The 17,389-nt window shown below is 39.0% G+C and overlaps 1 protein-coding gene across 1 annotated transcript in view; it reads right to left on the bottom strand.

Annotated features, from left to right (window-relative positions):
• The window catches only part of SLC35F4 (solute carrier family 35 member F4), a 222,950-nt gene that overhangs the window by 20,654 nt on the left and 184,907 nt on the right, over positions 1-17,389 (bottom strand). The window contains exons 2-3 of the mRNA XM_012785622.2: positions 7,419-7,604; positions 2,794-3,091 (exon numbers count right to left, since the gene is read on the bottom strand). Coding sequence (XP_012641076.1) covers positions 2,794-3,091; positions 7,419-7,604 — 484 coding nt within the window. The remainder of the gene's footprint in view (positions 1-2,793; positions 3,092-7,418; positions 7,605-17,389) is intronic.

Raw genomic sequence — 17,389 nt, 5'->3', positions numbered from 1 at the left:
CCAGTGATGTTCTTCCTGCCCAGAGAGCCCACCATCAAGCTGGGTGGAGGGTCTCAAGCAAAGACTTTGGATGCAGGCGAGAGAACACTCCAATCCTGCAGGGAGGACCAGTGGATGCAGAGGGACAGAGAGAGCCTCATAGGCAAAGTGAGACCACTCTCACCTGACTCGTCCTGCCTCCAGGTGTTTGTGCCCTCCCTATTCCTCTTTCTTTTCCCTTCTCCTCTCACTGCCAGCTTTCTCCCCTTTGTCACTGCTGTTGCAGGAATTAAAAATGCTCTCCCTCCAAATGCCAGGTCACCTACGCTAACCTATGGTAAAACCTATGCTATTTAAGCTTTAAATGCTAAGAAATGTGAAAACTGAAAAAAAATTTTTTTGTGGAGAAGCAAATAATAGTGGGTTTCTCTTTGGGTCGAAGACATCAAAATTTCTGGACAAGAGGCATTAAAAGGGCGGCAAAGCTTGAAATGAAGCTTAGAAGTTGAGAAACACTAATAATTAATTGCACTCATCATTATAACAGCAGCAACTCGTTATTGAAACCTTTCTGTATGTCAAATAGCATAACAAGCACTTTCAAAGGTGCCTGACATAGGCAAATCTTTGGCTCTAATTTCATGCTTTCTAGAGATTTTTTTTTCCCCTAAAAAACACCCTTGTTAATACTGTGGTATATAATTTTTTCTTCCTAAATTTCAAATTCACCTGAGGCCATTGAATTCTCCTGGTAGTACATAAATGGAATTTTTGAATCATCAAAAACTACTTTTGAACAGACAACCTTTACTATCTTGATTTGATACTTTGTTGAAACTTCTTTTGATGTTAGTGATAAGAGAAAAACTGAAAATGCTTTCACACCATTCAGGGGAAAATAGTCAGAGGCCCTGGCACAATGGGACAAATCCTATTTCCTGTCTTACACACTAACTCTATTTTCCCTTGTTGAGCCATGAGAGCTTTGGGAGTAACGTCTTGGCAGATAGTGTTAATGAGTCTGCAGGGGAAAAAAGATCAAGGATCTAAGAATTTTCTGACAATTTTTACCTCTCAAATGGAGAGGGCCACTGGAGAATATTCCCTTCAAAGATAGTATTTTCTGCTTGACAATAAAAACTCTTTGATTCTATTTTAAAAATGGTCAACTTAACTCTGCCCACACTAATAGGTGGAGGTGTCTTGTCAAATCATAGATTTTGCAAAGTTCAGAGTTAGTCTGACATGAGAGATGTGGAAAAGGCGAAGCTCATTCCCAAAGGAACATCTCTGCTATCAGCAGCCTCTTATTATAAATCAGTTTTCTTAAATCAAAATAATTTGTCTTGCTTTGAGGTACTCTTATACTAAACCTTGTATTGTTTTTAATCAATATGTGTGTCTAAATTATATAAGCATTCAAGTAGAACATATACACTATATGGGTATATGCAGGTATTTTCAAACAGGGACAGTTTTGGTCTCATAACCATGTTCTCCAGCAATCACTTATTGAATACTGTCATTTTAAAAAAGACTTATGCCCCAAGATCATGTCTATTTTGATGAGAATCAAATACAAAATATCTTTATCAATCACAAATAGATATAGGCCTTTATCCTTTCCCCAAAACCAGAAAACATTTATTCTTTCTGACTTCTTTTTTGTTTCTTTAATTATCATGAGTTTTCACAGACATATATAGAAAATTAACTCATGGTATGATATTAATCTTCTTCACCACTTCCAAGTTGGGGATAGAAAATGGAAGTTGAAGATAAACTCTTCATGGTCTGTTAAGTTTTTAACAACAATCTTATAATGCACCAATTATAATAGTCATTCTCCTTTTCATTAGATACAGGGGCAAGAAAGAAAGATCCTTTCAGCTCCTGCAAGACAAATTTATTCTGCTGAGAAGCAATAAGTAGGTGTGGGGAACTGTGCTGTCTCATCTGCCCTCCTCTGAGGTCCTTCACTACTGTTTTTCTTGGTGATCAGAGCCAAGCAGCCTTCCTGGAAGTTATTCCTTAGTGTTGGGCTTTTTCTTTTCATGGAGCTGTTCACTAACAAAGGTACTTTGACCCCCAAGCTGCCTTTCTTGAGTGCTGTGCAGGGTTGTATGACATTAGCCCACTCAGCTTCCTGAGCTCTCTAAGAGGGGGCTGTAGAAACGAAGATTAGCACAGAACAACCTAGAACCACGGGACTCCCAAGTAAGCCCAACCACCACTGTCCATAGCTAGTGAAGACACAGTCAAGGTGCCATGTGCTTCTAGCCAGCCAAGTTTCCCAGGGCCAAACCTCCCATGGCGTGAAATCAGGTCATTCCATCTGCTTTGGTAACAGGTATCAGGAATGTTGAACAAGTATTTATATAACCATTAATCCAATTAATACAGCTTTTTCCCCCCTGAGTCTGAGACACTAGAATGTTCTTTTGAGACATGACTTTCAGAAACAAATAGATCTGGAATTAAATCTGAGTTCCATTATTTATAAGTGTGTGCTCTTGGATGAGTCATTTAAATTTTCTGAACCTGTTCCCGCTTGTGTAAAATTGGGGATAATAACACCTCCTTAAAAGGTGGATGTTGCCACCAGTGATGATGAAATAAGATCAGATATGCAAAAGCACCAGTTCAGGGTAGACACAATTTTTTTAAGGGAGAGATGACTCTGCTTTTTAGTTTTTGTTACCTGCTTCTCCACACTCCCCCAAAGAACTTAACTTATTATATACCCAAGATATAAAAATATGCATTAGACATATTTTCAAACATCTCCTATTGACCATTTAACATGAAACCTACCTGAATTTTTTCATTGGAGATTGCTTTTCTTGAGCAGTGGCCAGATGACCAGAGTAATAGACTGGGAAAAACATAATGTTCCAGTTTGTTGAAAACCAAGTCATGAAAAATGGGCAATAGAAGTTCTTATAAGTAATTTTTACAATCTGTGTGGTTCCAACCCAAGACGATGATACTGACAAGATGATTAAGAGTCCCCAGATGGCCTTCAGAACCACAGACGTGCAGGACAGGCAGCGAGCCTTGAGTCTGTTTTCTTGGCTGCTGTTCTCAGAATGAGTCTGTGTCCCATCGTCCGCTGAAAACAGGAAAAGAATACAAATGTGTGGAAATCAGGTTATAAAACAGCAATCAAAAGTGTCAGCTCCTTAAGAAAGATAGATGAAACCAAAGAGGCGGACAGTAGAACCACCAGTGTTTTTCTTTTCTGCCATCATTTGAAGGATTGATAACTCCGGCTCCTCTTTCTCTCTGGCATCTCTGCTCTGCGAGGTACAGTGTGTACCTGAACCCCCATCCAGTCCACGTGGGCGCTCACGAACTTGGTGGATGCTACGCTGTTCTCTAGAGTGCACTGTCCCCTTCCTCGTAAGAGCATTACACATCTCAGCCCCCGAAGACTTTGGCCTTGGCTGTGTGACCTGCTTTCTCCAATCAAGCGTGAACGGATGTGGGGCATGTCAGCTTCCAGAAGAAGCTTCAAGAGGCATCCCCACCGCCCCACCAGCTCTCTTGCTCCTCCCCTCTGTCACCAAAATACAAAATCCCAAACAGAAGCTGTTCTCTCTGTCTATGTGGGGAATGAGCAGAACCTAGCCAAAGCCGTTCTGTATCCACCAGCATGAGAAGTGAGTGAGAAATAAATATTTGTTTTCATATTCCACTGAGATTTAAAAAAAAAAAAACAAAAAACTGCAGCAAAGATGATTATTAAATTGAACAGCAATATGTCCCAAGAACAGAGCAAGCCCTGATTACACAAAGCCATTTCTACTTCACAACAAATTACTATTTAATGTATCTCTGGGAGCACAGTAAGTTCCCCTTTGTACTTCTACATTTACTAAGAAAATTTAATAGCATTTTCTTTTCATATCAAAATAGCCAGAGCTCTCTGAAAGCAACATTCATAGAGGCCTTCTCTCCTGCTGGAAAAAACAAGTTCAGCTTAATGAATTCATGTACCTATTAGGAAATTAAACAGGAGTAGAGGTCACTGAGTCCCCCAACTGATCCCAGATGGCAGAATCCTTGGGGAGGAGGCAGAGTCGTCTGCAAGATTCTCTTGCCTCTCCAGGCACCTCCCTTAAGCACAAAATCTATTCTGGGGTTTAAGAAAGTGGTGAAGCCCACAAATTGCAAATGGTAGTGAATGGGGTCTCTCATTTATTTTTTCTCTAGAACATTCTAGCCCTCCTGCTGAATGCGTTCCTACTGCTTAATGAGCCAGGCATGACTGCCCCACTGTGCTAAAAACCTTTATCTAGTTAAGGCTTTCTGATGTAATCATTTGGGGGGGAAGGAGGAAGCAGGCTTTGAAAGTAAATTCTTCACTAGGTAATATAAACAGAGTAACTGTGAACATAGCAATTACTATATGACTTCTAAGCCACAGTAACAATACTGAATTTTCAAGGCCTAGGGCTCTGGAAGATCAAAACTGGAATTCTTTTATTCATTTATTCAACAAAATCTTATGGAAGCTCTATCAGGAGCTAGTTAGCTAGTTGGGTCTCAGGGGTTCAAAAATGAAAGATTTGAGCTCATGGTCTAGTGGAAAGCCAGCAAACACATTCAATACAGTGTGGGAAAGGGCCAACTCCAACAGACGCAAGGCCATGTGAGACGGAGAAGCACTTGCTAAGGGGTGGGGTGGGAAGTGCTCAAAAGAAACTTCCGTGATCCAGTGACATTAAGATGAGTCTGGGAATATGAGTGATGCTAGCTATCTCCACTATGTACAGATGATACCTGCTCTTGATAACAGTTCTGCAAATTTCCTCTCTGACCATTTGCCTTATGCGGAGAATAGAGGGGAAAAAATTAGGATAAATAAAAGCAGACAATGAGGGACTCTTGTGTTTAGAGGCTAGGAAAGGAACACAACTTATTGTATTGACAGATATTATCATTCCCACTTTACAGATGAAAAAGTGAGATGCATGGTAAGGGTTGTCCAAGGTCAAACCCAACCCAAATCAGTATGACCCCGTGAGGGGTCCAAACTTAGTTCTGAATACTCATATGTCACAGCTTTCAGCCTTTAGCTTTGCATTCAAGCACTGGAAGCTTCAAAAATGGTTTGGAGAAAAAGTTGGTTTTTTTTTTTTTCTTTGCAGAAATGGTAGTCTTGTGTGAGATTTAAGAAGTGATACTTTAGAGAAAGGTATACCCTACTACATTTCAAATCTCATTACTTCCAGGGACTATCTCACAAATGAGGAATAATTTTACAAAGATTTTAAGTATCCCCTTGAGGTGGTGTCTGTCTTCATTGTGACTTTCTTTGAAGATTATATCTATATCACTATCATATCAATGGATAGTGCTTTTGATGATATTAATACCAATAATCACCTAAATCCCTTCATAGTATCATAGTATTGATCTCATTATTTATCTGTTAACTAGGCTAATTTTGCTGATTTTTTAATTTTACAAAGCATAGAAAGATTGGATATCCAGAGCTCTTAGTTTTATGTTCATTTAAAACATGATTTTCTATAGTACTATTTAGATTTATAGTTTTGTATATAGAGATCATGTAAATTAGTTTATCAGAAATTCCATCCATTTCTATGAAACTTTATTGGAGTTATGCAAATTCATGGTAGAGGCTGATGAAATTTGGAAACATGAGTTTAAGTCCTAGCTCTGCCACTGTATGACTCTGAGAACATGTTGTATTCCAGTCTTAGCTTCTTTTTCTATCAAACAATGATAATATCTATGTCATGGGATTCATTTTGAGATTAAGTACCATAATATCCATGAAAGCATAGTGAGCTGCTTTTCAGATTATTCTCCTGTTCTCTCTTCTCTTTGGTGCACTGGAATATCCCCAAGAGTTTAATAATCACAGAAAGAGTAAATTATGTTCCATGTGGTCTTTAATGGTATGGTCTTTGAAATTTGTAATCTGTATGTGACAGGGCACATTTTTATTAACAAACATATTTCATTAACTGGTATAATCTATTTCACAAACAACAGGACAATAGGAATATCACTATAATTTATTAAAGCTAATTAAAAACTTTCTGAAGATTTAAGAATATTTTCCTCACTTTTTTAAAAAAATAATTTTAGCTTTGGGGTTCATATAGTTGCTAAGAGACCATTTCAAAATATTATTTTGAAAAATATATTTTCTTATACAAAAAAATCTATTCTAAAATTAGTAGGACACTCAAAGAGGCTTTCACAACTCCTCTAACCCATTGTTTATCCTCTGTCCCTAATTGAATCCTCTGAGCTGCCATTTTTCCTTCTTTTTTTAAAGCCAGTTTTCTCAAAGTTCTGAGGTTGGTTTGTTGTTGTTGTTTTACTACCTAGTTATTTTAAATGGCATGTTTTGCTGTTTTTGCTGTTGTTGTTACTGTTTTTAAGGCTAAAAGAGACTTGAGTATGCTGCCAGCCAAGCTGAAGGACAAAGGGAAAGGGAGATGTTGAAAATCCAGGCAAGAGAGATGCTAAGGAGGTGACCATGGACACAGGTAGAGAAGCTAACACCAGAAAGGTAGAAAGACACACAAGCCAAAAGTCACCCCACCATGACGGTACTTGGTAAACAAAAGCACAGAGAAATTCTGAGGTAGAGAGGAAAGTGTTTGTTAGCAAACAATTGTTATGCTCTATCTGGAAAGGTGAAAGTACGGTCACGCGATGAGAGGAAGTGAATATGACTTGAAGCTTGAGAGTATTCTCTGGGGAAGGCAACACGATGTCCACCACCAAGAAAAGTATTTGGCAGCATCCTGGTGGACCCACCTGCAATTAAAAATTATAAATTTGCTGAGAAACTCATGGTCATAGTTATGGATTTATCCGTTTAGCAATTCCAGTAACCTAGGAGGTGGTGAGTGGTACGTGGATGTGAGGAAAGGCTAAAGGTCTTGATTGATCAGAAAATGCTGAGGAGGGAGGACAGTGCAGTCCCCTGCAAGAAGTGTGACATTGGGGAAACTAGAAGGGCTCCAGGGAAAGGGAGTCCTGATGAGGACCAAAGCAGGTTCTGTGATGTTACTGGGGTTTTTATTCTTTTCACAATGAGCACAGTGTGCTGTTACTGAATCCCAGGGCTGAGATGTTATAAAAGATGTTGGGTTTTTGACACTTTGAAGATGAAAAAACTAGCTACCTTGTAAACTTCCTTAGAGGTCATTGTCCAACCATATGTTAAGTTCTTCAACAGGTTTTGGTGTTTGGTTTCTCTGCTACACTATATACCTCTAATATTACAGATTGTAGCTATACATTTCCATTCTTCCTCCACCTTCCACTTGATAAACCTTCCCCATATCCATGCATCAAAATCTATGTGACATCTCTGCATTCTGTGCCAATGGTGAGATCTGTCGCAGCTGGTTAAAAGGTTACCAAAACACACCAAGGCTCCCACATACCTGATCTGTTTTGTCTCTCAACTCTATGTCCACAAACTCCTGAGGATCCTCGGCTCTGAAGTTCAAGAATAGGAGCAGAGGAATCTTCTGTGACAGAGAGAGGGGAGAGTTGTCTACTGATGCCACTGTGTGAACTGGGGCAGTTGGCTCCTGGTTTACATCGAGTGACTGATGATCTGGAGGTACCTGGAAGACAGAGTTCATACTGGTTTTGAGAACTTCTTGGAGAACAAATTGGAAGCAAATTGTAAATGCCTTGGCAGTAAAATATATGGCAGCAACAAGCACAGTCCTGATGAGCTCATTACAGATTCTATAAAGGGGCTCCTAAAATGAAAATACTATGTTGGCAAGGTCTGTGTCTCTGAGATAAAGAGTCTTTTTAGATAAAATCATTAACAAAGAAATGAACATTAGGAGATGGTATATGGGTTGCTACTTGTGCCCTGAATCAAAATTGTTAACACAGCCAAATATTATGGTTTAAAGCAAGGAAAACAAAGCGTTATGTTATGCATGCTTCCACTCTTTTCTTTTCAAGGCTGACTGTCAAATTCCTAACTGGGAAGACTGCCAATAGTGTTTCCTATCAAATCAACTGTACATTTTGCCACCAGATTGATCACTAAAATCCAATTTTGTTGTGCCTCCCCAATCACCACTAGCCTCTATCCAATGTTATAGATGAAAACCCAGCCTCCAGGACAAGGACCCCACAGACCAAGGCCCCTCGGATTCTGATTAATGGTCCATGAATCCCCAAGGCTTCATGGGCCTGCAAACAGTGCTGTCCACAGGGCGCTGTGCTCAGAAGGGCCCGTCCCAGCAACCCCCATCCTTTGTCAACACTGAGAGATTAACATGGGTACATCGCTATTCACTAAACTCCAAACCTCATTTAGATTCCACTAGTTTTATCACTGGTGTCCTTTTTCTATTTCAGGACTTCATTCAGGAGACCACGTTCCATTCAGTCATCATGCCTCCTCACCCACCTAGGGCCTGCAACAGTTTCTGAGTCTTTTCTTTGTTTGTAATGACCTTGACATTTCTGAGGAGTATGTTGAAGTATTTTGTATTGATAGGATTTCCCTCAATCCAGGGTTGCCGGATGTTTTCTCTCATGGCTATATTGGGCTCAGGGGTGGGGTAGAACACCACAGAGGGGAAGTATCCTTATCATGTACTGGCAGTCATTGCATGCTACCAATATGACTTGTTACAGGTGACATTAACTGCGACCATCTGGCCAGGGTAGTGTTTGCCAGGTGTCTCCACCGTCTTTATTTTTTCCCTTCCCATACTCTACCTTTTGGTAGCCTGTCACTGAGTCCAGTCCACACTCTGGAGTGAGGGATGGCGGTGCTAAACGTCGCCTTCTGGAAGGAGTGTCTACACATATTATTTGGGATTCTTCTGTAGAGAAAATCTGTCTCTTTTCCTTCCTTTATTTATTCGACAATTTATTTATTTATTAATAGATTTATGGACTCATGAATATTTATTTCACACTTTTTGGGTTAGGATCAAACCTGCCTTGTTTATTCTTTTGCTCAACTTATTCCAGCTTTGGGTATGGAGAGCTCTTTCAGATTGGCTTCTGAGTTCCTTTAACGTGTCCCTATTTTCTTTTGTTTTTGAGCTTCTCCTTACTTTCTGGCATTATAAGATGCTCTAGGCTCATCTTTTATTCCCCCTTCCCCGCTCCTAGAATCAACCATTTCTCCAAGGATTCCTGTTTCTCTAGAGAAGAGTATTTACAAACTAGTATCAGCCTGTGGGTAAGCTCACTGGTATTGGCCCTCTCAGTTGTCAGAACTAGAAAATATGTGCATGTCAACTCATATATATATGCATAGCCATAATTATTTATATATATCATACACTCTTTTTATGGTTTCTAAGAACCAGTAAAATGTTCTATAGATAGTGTGACCTCAAAGCACACTTATTAACTCTGATATGGATCGACTGGGGTGATTAGATGCAGAGTACCAAAATTAACCTGGACACTGATGGACATTATCTCTAAAATAGGTATACTTCTTTGACCACTCAGAGCATTTGTGCTTACTCTTCCTTGTGAGTTATGAGTTTCTTTATTCTCACTGATACACATTGGAAAATAGAGGCTCTCCTTCCTTCATGGGTCTTTGTCTTGATGTGGTACTTCTGAGATGATAGGAAGGAGGTCAAAAATGTCGAATGAAAACAAAAATCTTGGAATATCAATGATATCCTGGCTTTCATTTGTCACTGAATCCATCATGTTATGTATTTGGTGAGTAATCGCTTGAAACAATCAAATCAGAACCTTGAGAAACAGTGGTGTCCAGTAAAAAAGAAAGTTTGAGTTCCTGAACCATTAAGAACCAACATGAACCAAGAACCTCTAACAAGAACCAAGCAGAACAGTGTAACCTTAGGTGAAAGTGTTAGTTCCACCATCAAGGCCTCTCCATCCATGACAAAAGCTTGTCTTATTTTCATTTTTCTTTTTCTTTTTTTCCTTCTTAATCTTGTAAAAAATAAATAGAAGTATATAAAAATGTATTTATCTATACCATCTATTATTAAGTGTCTTAAATTGAGCTAATTAAAATTTATTATTTAATCTTGAATTTAAAAAATATACAGCTACTCAAAAAGTCAACAGAAGAACCACATACTGATTACTATGCTTAAATTAATGCTATGTTAATATTATTATTATAAAAGTGTCAAAATACATAAGGTTCTTATTTTACATATCCAGAATATTTACTGTACCTTGCACAACTGTTTCTAATTGAATAGTCCAAGTTCAATAAAAAGAGGCTGCCTGAAATTCAGTGAACTCTTAATTATTCATGCTCTTCAAAAGGGGCTAATGTTCAGATACTCCAAGAGTTATTTTATTTTATTTTATTTTTTTACATTTTTATTTTATTTCAAGATAATATGAAAGTATGAATGTTTTGGTTGCATTTTATATCTTTGCCTCTCCCTAGCAAGGGTTAGAGGTATGCCCTTCCCCTAACAATGCTCTCCACATCCCTCAGATGTGGGTTTACCCTCCCAACCCCCGAATCTCTGGTGAACACCACCACCCTTTGAGCACCATAGTGTTAATCAGTCAGTACCAATTTGATGGTGATTTACACATGAAGCCCATTTTTCTAATCTTATGTCACCTCACTTTGGATAATGGGCTTAAGCTTAATCCAGGATAATATAAGCGGTGCTAGCTCCCTGTCCTTTCTTATAATTGAGTAATATTCCATTGTAAACATATACCAAATTTTAATAATCCACTCATGAATTGATGGGCACTTGGGTTGTTTCCACATCCTTGCAATAGTGTTTGCCATAAACATTCGGGTGCGGGTATCTTTATAATAGAGTGTCTTATGCTCTTTGGGGTAGATGCCTAATAATGCTATTGCTGGGTCAAATGGTATTTCTATTTTTAGCTGTTTGAGGTATCTCCAAATTCTTTTCCACAAAGGTTGCACTAATTTGCAGTCCCACCAGCAGTATAAGAGTGTTCCTGTCTCTCCACATCTTCACAGCATTTGTTGTTTTGGGAATTTTTGATACAGGCCAATCTCACTGGGGTTAGGTTAATCATTTCTCTAATGATTAGAGATGTCGAGCATTTTTTTTATATGTTTGCTGGCCATTATTCTGTCTTCTTTGGAAAAGTTTCTGTTCATTTCCATTGCCCATTTCTTGATGGGGTTGTTTTATTTTTTCTTGTTAATTCTTTTGAGTTATAGATAGATTCTTGTTATTAAACCTTTATCATACCTGTAGAGAGCAAATATTTTCTCCCATTCTACAGGTTGTCTACTTGCTCTAATGATAGTTTCCTTGGCTGTGCAGAAGCTTTTTAATTTGATCAGATCCCATTTGTTTATTTTTGTTGCTGTGGTGATTGCTTTGGGGGTCTTCTTCAAGAAATCTTTGCCTAGGATGATGTCTGAAAGGGTTTTCCCAGCATCTTTTTCTAGGATTCTTAAGGTTTCAGCCTTAGATTTAAGTCTGTTATCCATCTTGAGTGGATTTTTGTGAGAGGTGAGAGGTAGGGGATCATGAATCATTCTTCTGCATGTAGCTATTCAGTTTTCCCAGAACCATTTATTGAAAAGAGATTCTTTTCCCCAATGTATATTTTTGTCTGCTTTATCAAAGATTAGGTTACTATATGCAGATGGTTTCATCTCTGGAGTCTGAGTCCAGTCCTATTCCAATCCAAGAGTCTTTTTAAATTTATCTTTCAAGTATCTTTTAAAATTTATTTTTGTACATAATATGTGCCTCCTCATCTTTTCTCAGGTTAACAATAGGGTTCATTTAGTGATCACTTGGCAATTGTAGGTGCAAAGGGAGGAAGTCTAGAAATAGATTGGGTAGCAAGTGGAGATGGGATCAAGATAAAATATTGTCCATAGTTCCCTAAAAAGGTGGTAACTTGTGTGTAGCTAGCAAGTGTTGAATTTGCAAACCACACCAGTGATTTATCTTGCTTCCTCATTTTCACTGAAATATTATGTCCTGGTTTCTGTACTTCCTGTTTCTAAGGCAGTGTACCTCAAAGCCCATTCCCTGCCACCAGCTGCCTCCCACTGGTCAGTTTGTGGAAGAGACCCGAGGATAGTTCAGCCACAAGAGATAATGTAATCATGTCCTAAAAAAGGCAAACCTTAAACTTCAGAGCCAGGCCTAGAGGCACATTCAGACCAGGAAGTAGTTATCTCCCATCATGAAAATGAAGATACTGTCTCATCCTCTGTGGTCTTGTACCACTCAATCTAATGCCAACCCTGACAAAAATAAATATTCAGAATGTTGTCTGGGATGCAGTCAAAGATCATAAATAAATTGTATCTATTTTCTATTTTATATGCCACAGTGAGTGCCTGAGTGGAAGCAGGGATTGCAAATTCAGTTAGTGAGCAGTGTTCAGACTTTAATAGGTATTGAGAGTAAGTTGTATTAGGAATGATGGGCTGGAAGTCTCTTATTAGTCACACCAGGTGGTCCCTTTATCCCTCTTAGTGACATGTGTTCACCTGACCCATAGCAATAGGACCATCTTGGGCCATTTTCTTATTTGTACAGGCAAGAGAATATGATTTCTTTATCTGCATTGGTTGGGCTCTGCATGCTCCCACATTTAATTTGATTCAACAAGTAGTTATTGAGCACCTATTATAGGGCAGGTATTGTACCAGGATCAGAGCTGGACAAATGAAGAATATGTAGTCCATACCTGCATGGAGCTCTCAACTTAGTATAAGTCAGACATGTAACCACCTAACCATAATTTAACGTGAACTGGAGAGCAGTAAGAAAGGGAGTGATTCATCCAGAAGCCTGAAGCAGGGAAGGCTTTATGGGAGGTTACATCAAAGGTGGCTTTGAAGGATGAACGGGCCTTAATCAGGCAGAGGTTTAGGCTGAGGAATAGGCAAGACAGTCAGAGGAAACTGTAGGAACAAATACTCAGAGGTATGCTGAAATCTGAGTACAAGAGAGCATTGGAAATCCCATTCTTCTACCCTTGCCTGTTACTTGAAAAGAAACTGCCTAATTGTTATTCAGACAGCATAGAATGGTCAAAGCCCAGGCTGTCTAAACTTGGGCGATCTGCTAGGAACATGGGCTCTGCCGTGTAGACTGCACAACATTGAACCAGAAGGGGGCCAGGTAATCTCTCAGCCTCAGTTTTCTCCTCTGTTAAACTCACCTCTGAGGAATGTTGTGTGGATTAAATGGCCTAGAGGAAAGGCTCAATAAATGCAGACTATTAACTAATAATGAGCAGGTAAACAAAAATGACTATTAGTGGTACTTTATTAATTAGAACACTTGGCTTCATATACTAGATGGAGAGTTTTTAGGAGCTTAGCAACCTAGGGGCAGGATGACCAAGATGTCCATAAGCCTCAGGAACAACTGGAACCAGGGGTCTGGTGGAGCCAGACAGCCCTCTTATCTCTCCATCTCTTGCTACTGGTACCAGCTCCATTTCTTCTCACCGGTCTGCTGCTCGCCTTTCTCTGCAGAAAATCTACCTGTTCTAAGCTCCTACATTTTTAATTTCACAGCTTTAAGCTTCTGAGAGAAATCTAGTTGCCCAGAGTAAAAACACTCTGAGGAAGGGACTTGTGTACTATATTGACTCCTTGTCTAAGTTCTGTGACCAGGGGTGGGAACCTTGCAACTGGCTGCAGCTCTCAGGAAATGGCAGGTAGAGATGGGACGATGGTGCCTTGGGTGCTCACTCTAGAAACTTCAAAGCAAAGAGGGAGAAGAAAAACTGCACCCACTGACTAAAGCAGCTGTTCCAACAGATTGAGTGTAAGGTGTAAGGTTTTCAGATAACAACTTGGAAAGCCAAGCTGAAATAGATAAACCAGGAGAAGGTCTTCAGACAGCACTGTGGGTGAGGAGCAAAGAGGCAGGTAAGTCTCCATGTGCGCAAGTGTAAGATGACTTGGGAGATACAGAGAGATCAAACTCCCAGTTATCGTTCAAAGGCCCTACCATTGACTTTTTTTTTCTTTTTTATTTCAGCATATTATGGAGGTACAAATGTTTAGGTTACATATATTGCCCTTGCCCCTGACCAAAGTCAGAAGCCTCTGACCAAAGTCAGAGCTTCAAATGTGTGCACACTGCACCCATTAGGTGTGTATATACTCATCCTCTCCTCCCCCCTCCCATCTTCCCGACACCCGATGAATGTTATTGCTGTATGTGCACTTAAATGTTGATCAGTTAAAACCAATTTGATGGCGAGTACATGTGGTGCTTGTTTTTCCATTCTTGGGATCTAACAACCCTACCAAAAAGTGGCAAAGACATGAGCAGAAACTTTTCAAAAGAAGATAAACTAATGGCTAATAAACATATGAAAAAATGCTCAACATCTCTAATTATCAGGGAAATGGAAATCCAAACCACAATGAGTATCACTTATCTCCAGCGAGAATGGCCTTTGTCAAAAAGTCCCAAAACAATAAATGTTGGCATGGATGCAGAGAGACAGGAGCACTCATACAGTGCTGGTGGGACTGCAAACTAGTGCAACCTCTGTGGGAAGCAATAAGGAGATATCTCAAAGAGGTATGAGTAGAACTACCATGGCCTTTTATCTCCTATGCGCACAAAAGGTCAATGAAGCATCTGGCTTTACTAAGTGCTACACTGAAAACTGAGCTAGTGACTTCATCCCTACTTGCTCCCAAATTATGAAGTAAACACCATGTGTAGATCGGGTGCCCAAAACTAAAGACATAGATAATGGATACACAGAAGGCAATTAACACAATCCATGGGACAGGTATGTGAGTTTTGGGGTGGGGAATTGCTCTACGACAAAAGGCAGCATAGTATCCTAGAAAGACTCTCCTGAGAAGTAGAACACCAATTGCCCATGTCACCTCTGGTAAATCACTTGACCTCTCTGTGCACGTTCTTTTCAATTTGAAATGAAAGGATTAGACAAAGTGATTTCCTAAATCCCTATAGCTTTCTCTTCTTTCACTTGAAGATTTTTCAAAAAGTACCTACAAATCATGTTTAATCATAAAAAATGTACTTTGTCTATTTTCAACTAATTCTTAAGCCATATCTACTAGTCAGTGTTCCAGAAGGAAGAGATGGAAAACTCAAATTAGGGTAATTTACAAAAAGGTAGTCAAGAAAAAGGTCCGTAGGGCAGCGGTTCTCTAAGCCCCCACCCCAGCATCACGTGAGAACTTGTTAAACATGCAAAGTCTCAGCACCCACATCACACCTAGGAAATCAGAAACTCTGCAATGGGGTAACTTATGGTTTAAGGAGCCCGACAGGTGATTCCAACATAAGTGAAAATTTGAGAAACATTCTATGTGAGAAATCACAGGGGGTAGTGCAGTACTCAGATTTAACCATAGCGCTTCCTATACCTAGGCCTGAAGAAACGGGGGTTGGAGTGATTAGAAGTATCTGGAAGGAAAGAGTTGCCTGACTTGGGCTGTGACCTTTAAGTAAGGCAGGCATGCAGCTCAGGGACTCTGAGAACAGTCCTTTCCTTCGATATCCTACAGGAACTCAATAAACCAAACCCAGGAGACAAGACCGCCTTTCTTTAGTCTTTATAGGTCTAGCTCCCAGAGAAAGTCAGGTGGAGAAGGTGGAAAGAGGATCTGGAAAAGCAAAGAAAAGGAAACCCGATATACCATATTCTTACAACAGTATTATAATTGCAAAGTCAGGTTAGGTCACATGCTCTTCTAAGCCCCTCCAAGCTTGAAGTTTCTTTGATTAATGATTCTTCCATTCAAACTCTAGCAAACCATATATTATATATTAACCATAAAACTAGCTTTGACTCTTTTCAATTAATCTTTTATAGGTGTGTTTCTTTTACAGATCCATGACCTTCCCCATGCCTAAGATGTTTTAATCATTAAAAAAAACATCGAAGACAGAAATGTAATCCTAGATTTTTGACTTAGTGTTCGTTGGAAGCCATAATTATTGCTCTGGCATTTTTTTCTTACAAAAAGAGATAAGATATCAGTAATTCAATGGAAGATTATATGAAAAGCTATATTTCAGCTTATTTTTTTTTAACTCACATTCCATTGAATTACAATGGCAACAAATATTCCCTTATGGTAAGATTATTTATTGTCATCAGTTTTAGCAGGGTTTTCATACAGGTCCACATGGAATTTTCCTGAGGCTTAATCTCACTCTCTTCTTGAGCAAACATATAACCTTAGAATTATTGAAAGGGTTCTGCGTGGTGGATGGTCAGTGCACAAGCAAGTGAAACTTTCCATTTCAATCTCTGTCACTTTGCTCTCTAAAAGCTGAAACCCCTCAGCATGGTTCCATTCTATTTATCAAGTACTATTTGTGTAAACTCTTTATTTTGTAATTGTGAAAACTCTTTATTCATTTTATAAGTAAATATCTTTTAAAATATCATGGCTGTTGGCTATATTATTATGTATATTTTTGTACATTTCATATTAAAAATGATTTTTCAAGACTTGCTAATTATCTTCTTAAAATGATGATTAAATATCCATTACCCAAAAGGTAGATTTTCAAAATGTAAATTTGAATTATTTGGGTGCTTTCATGTGCACATTAAAGTGATTTTTAAAAATCTTTTAATTGATAATTCTTTTTTTTTTGCTAATTCATTTTTTATTTTTCTAAAATCTGTACATGTAAGACAGGACTACTAATCATCATATTTGTGCTATAAACATCTCATCCCTAAAACAGTGTTAATTTATTCTATCTAGTACACAATTTATCTTCTATAGCAGGGGTTCTCAAACTTTTCAAACAGGGGGCCAGTTCACTGTCCCTCAGACTGTTGGAGAGTGCGCACTGTGGGCCCGGGGAGGAGTCGGCTGCTAAGCAGGACAGGCAGCAGCGGCTAAAACACCTGGAGGGCCAGATAAATGTGCTAGGCCTGCGTGTAGTTTGAGGATGCCTATTCTATAGCTATACCTATAATTGACTTTAAAATTAAAGAGTATATTGCTGCTACCTATTTTTACAATGTAAGAATAAAAATGCCTACCATTCATTTAATACCTACTACATGCCAAAAGCTTTACATATGTGATCTCCAGGCCTCTCAACAATACTACTGAGTGAATTTTATCGATACTATCTCCATTTTACAGATGAAGAAAATGAATCCCCAATAGCCTAAGTAAGGATTAAAACTCAAGTGTGTCTAGTTCCAGAGCCCGTATTCTCTCTGGTGTGGCTCATTGCTTTCCCACGTCAGCTAACCAGGTTTATTGAGCTCCTTCTGTATGCAAGAAGGTGACGATCTTGCTGGGAAGATAAGACGATATATTATTTCCAAGAATATCTAAAAATATTAAGGGAAGCAATTAAGTGGTGCAGAAAATAAGGATGATTATTTTTCAGAAAGTAGAGAGAGTAGCTTCCAACAAAGGAAAATG

This window comes from Microcebus murinus, chromosome 6 (genome assembly GCF_040939455.1).
Source record: "Microcebus murinus isolate Inina chromosome 6, M.murinus_Inina_mat1.0, whole genome shotgun sequence".
In the NCBI taxonomy this organism is placed as follows: domain Eukaryota; kingdom Metazoa; phylum Chordata; class Mammalia; order Primates; family Cheirogaleidae; genus Microcebus; species Microcebus murinus.
This window is presented reverse-complemented; position numbering and strand designations above follow the sequence as displayed.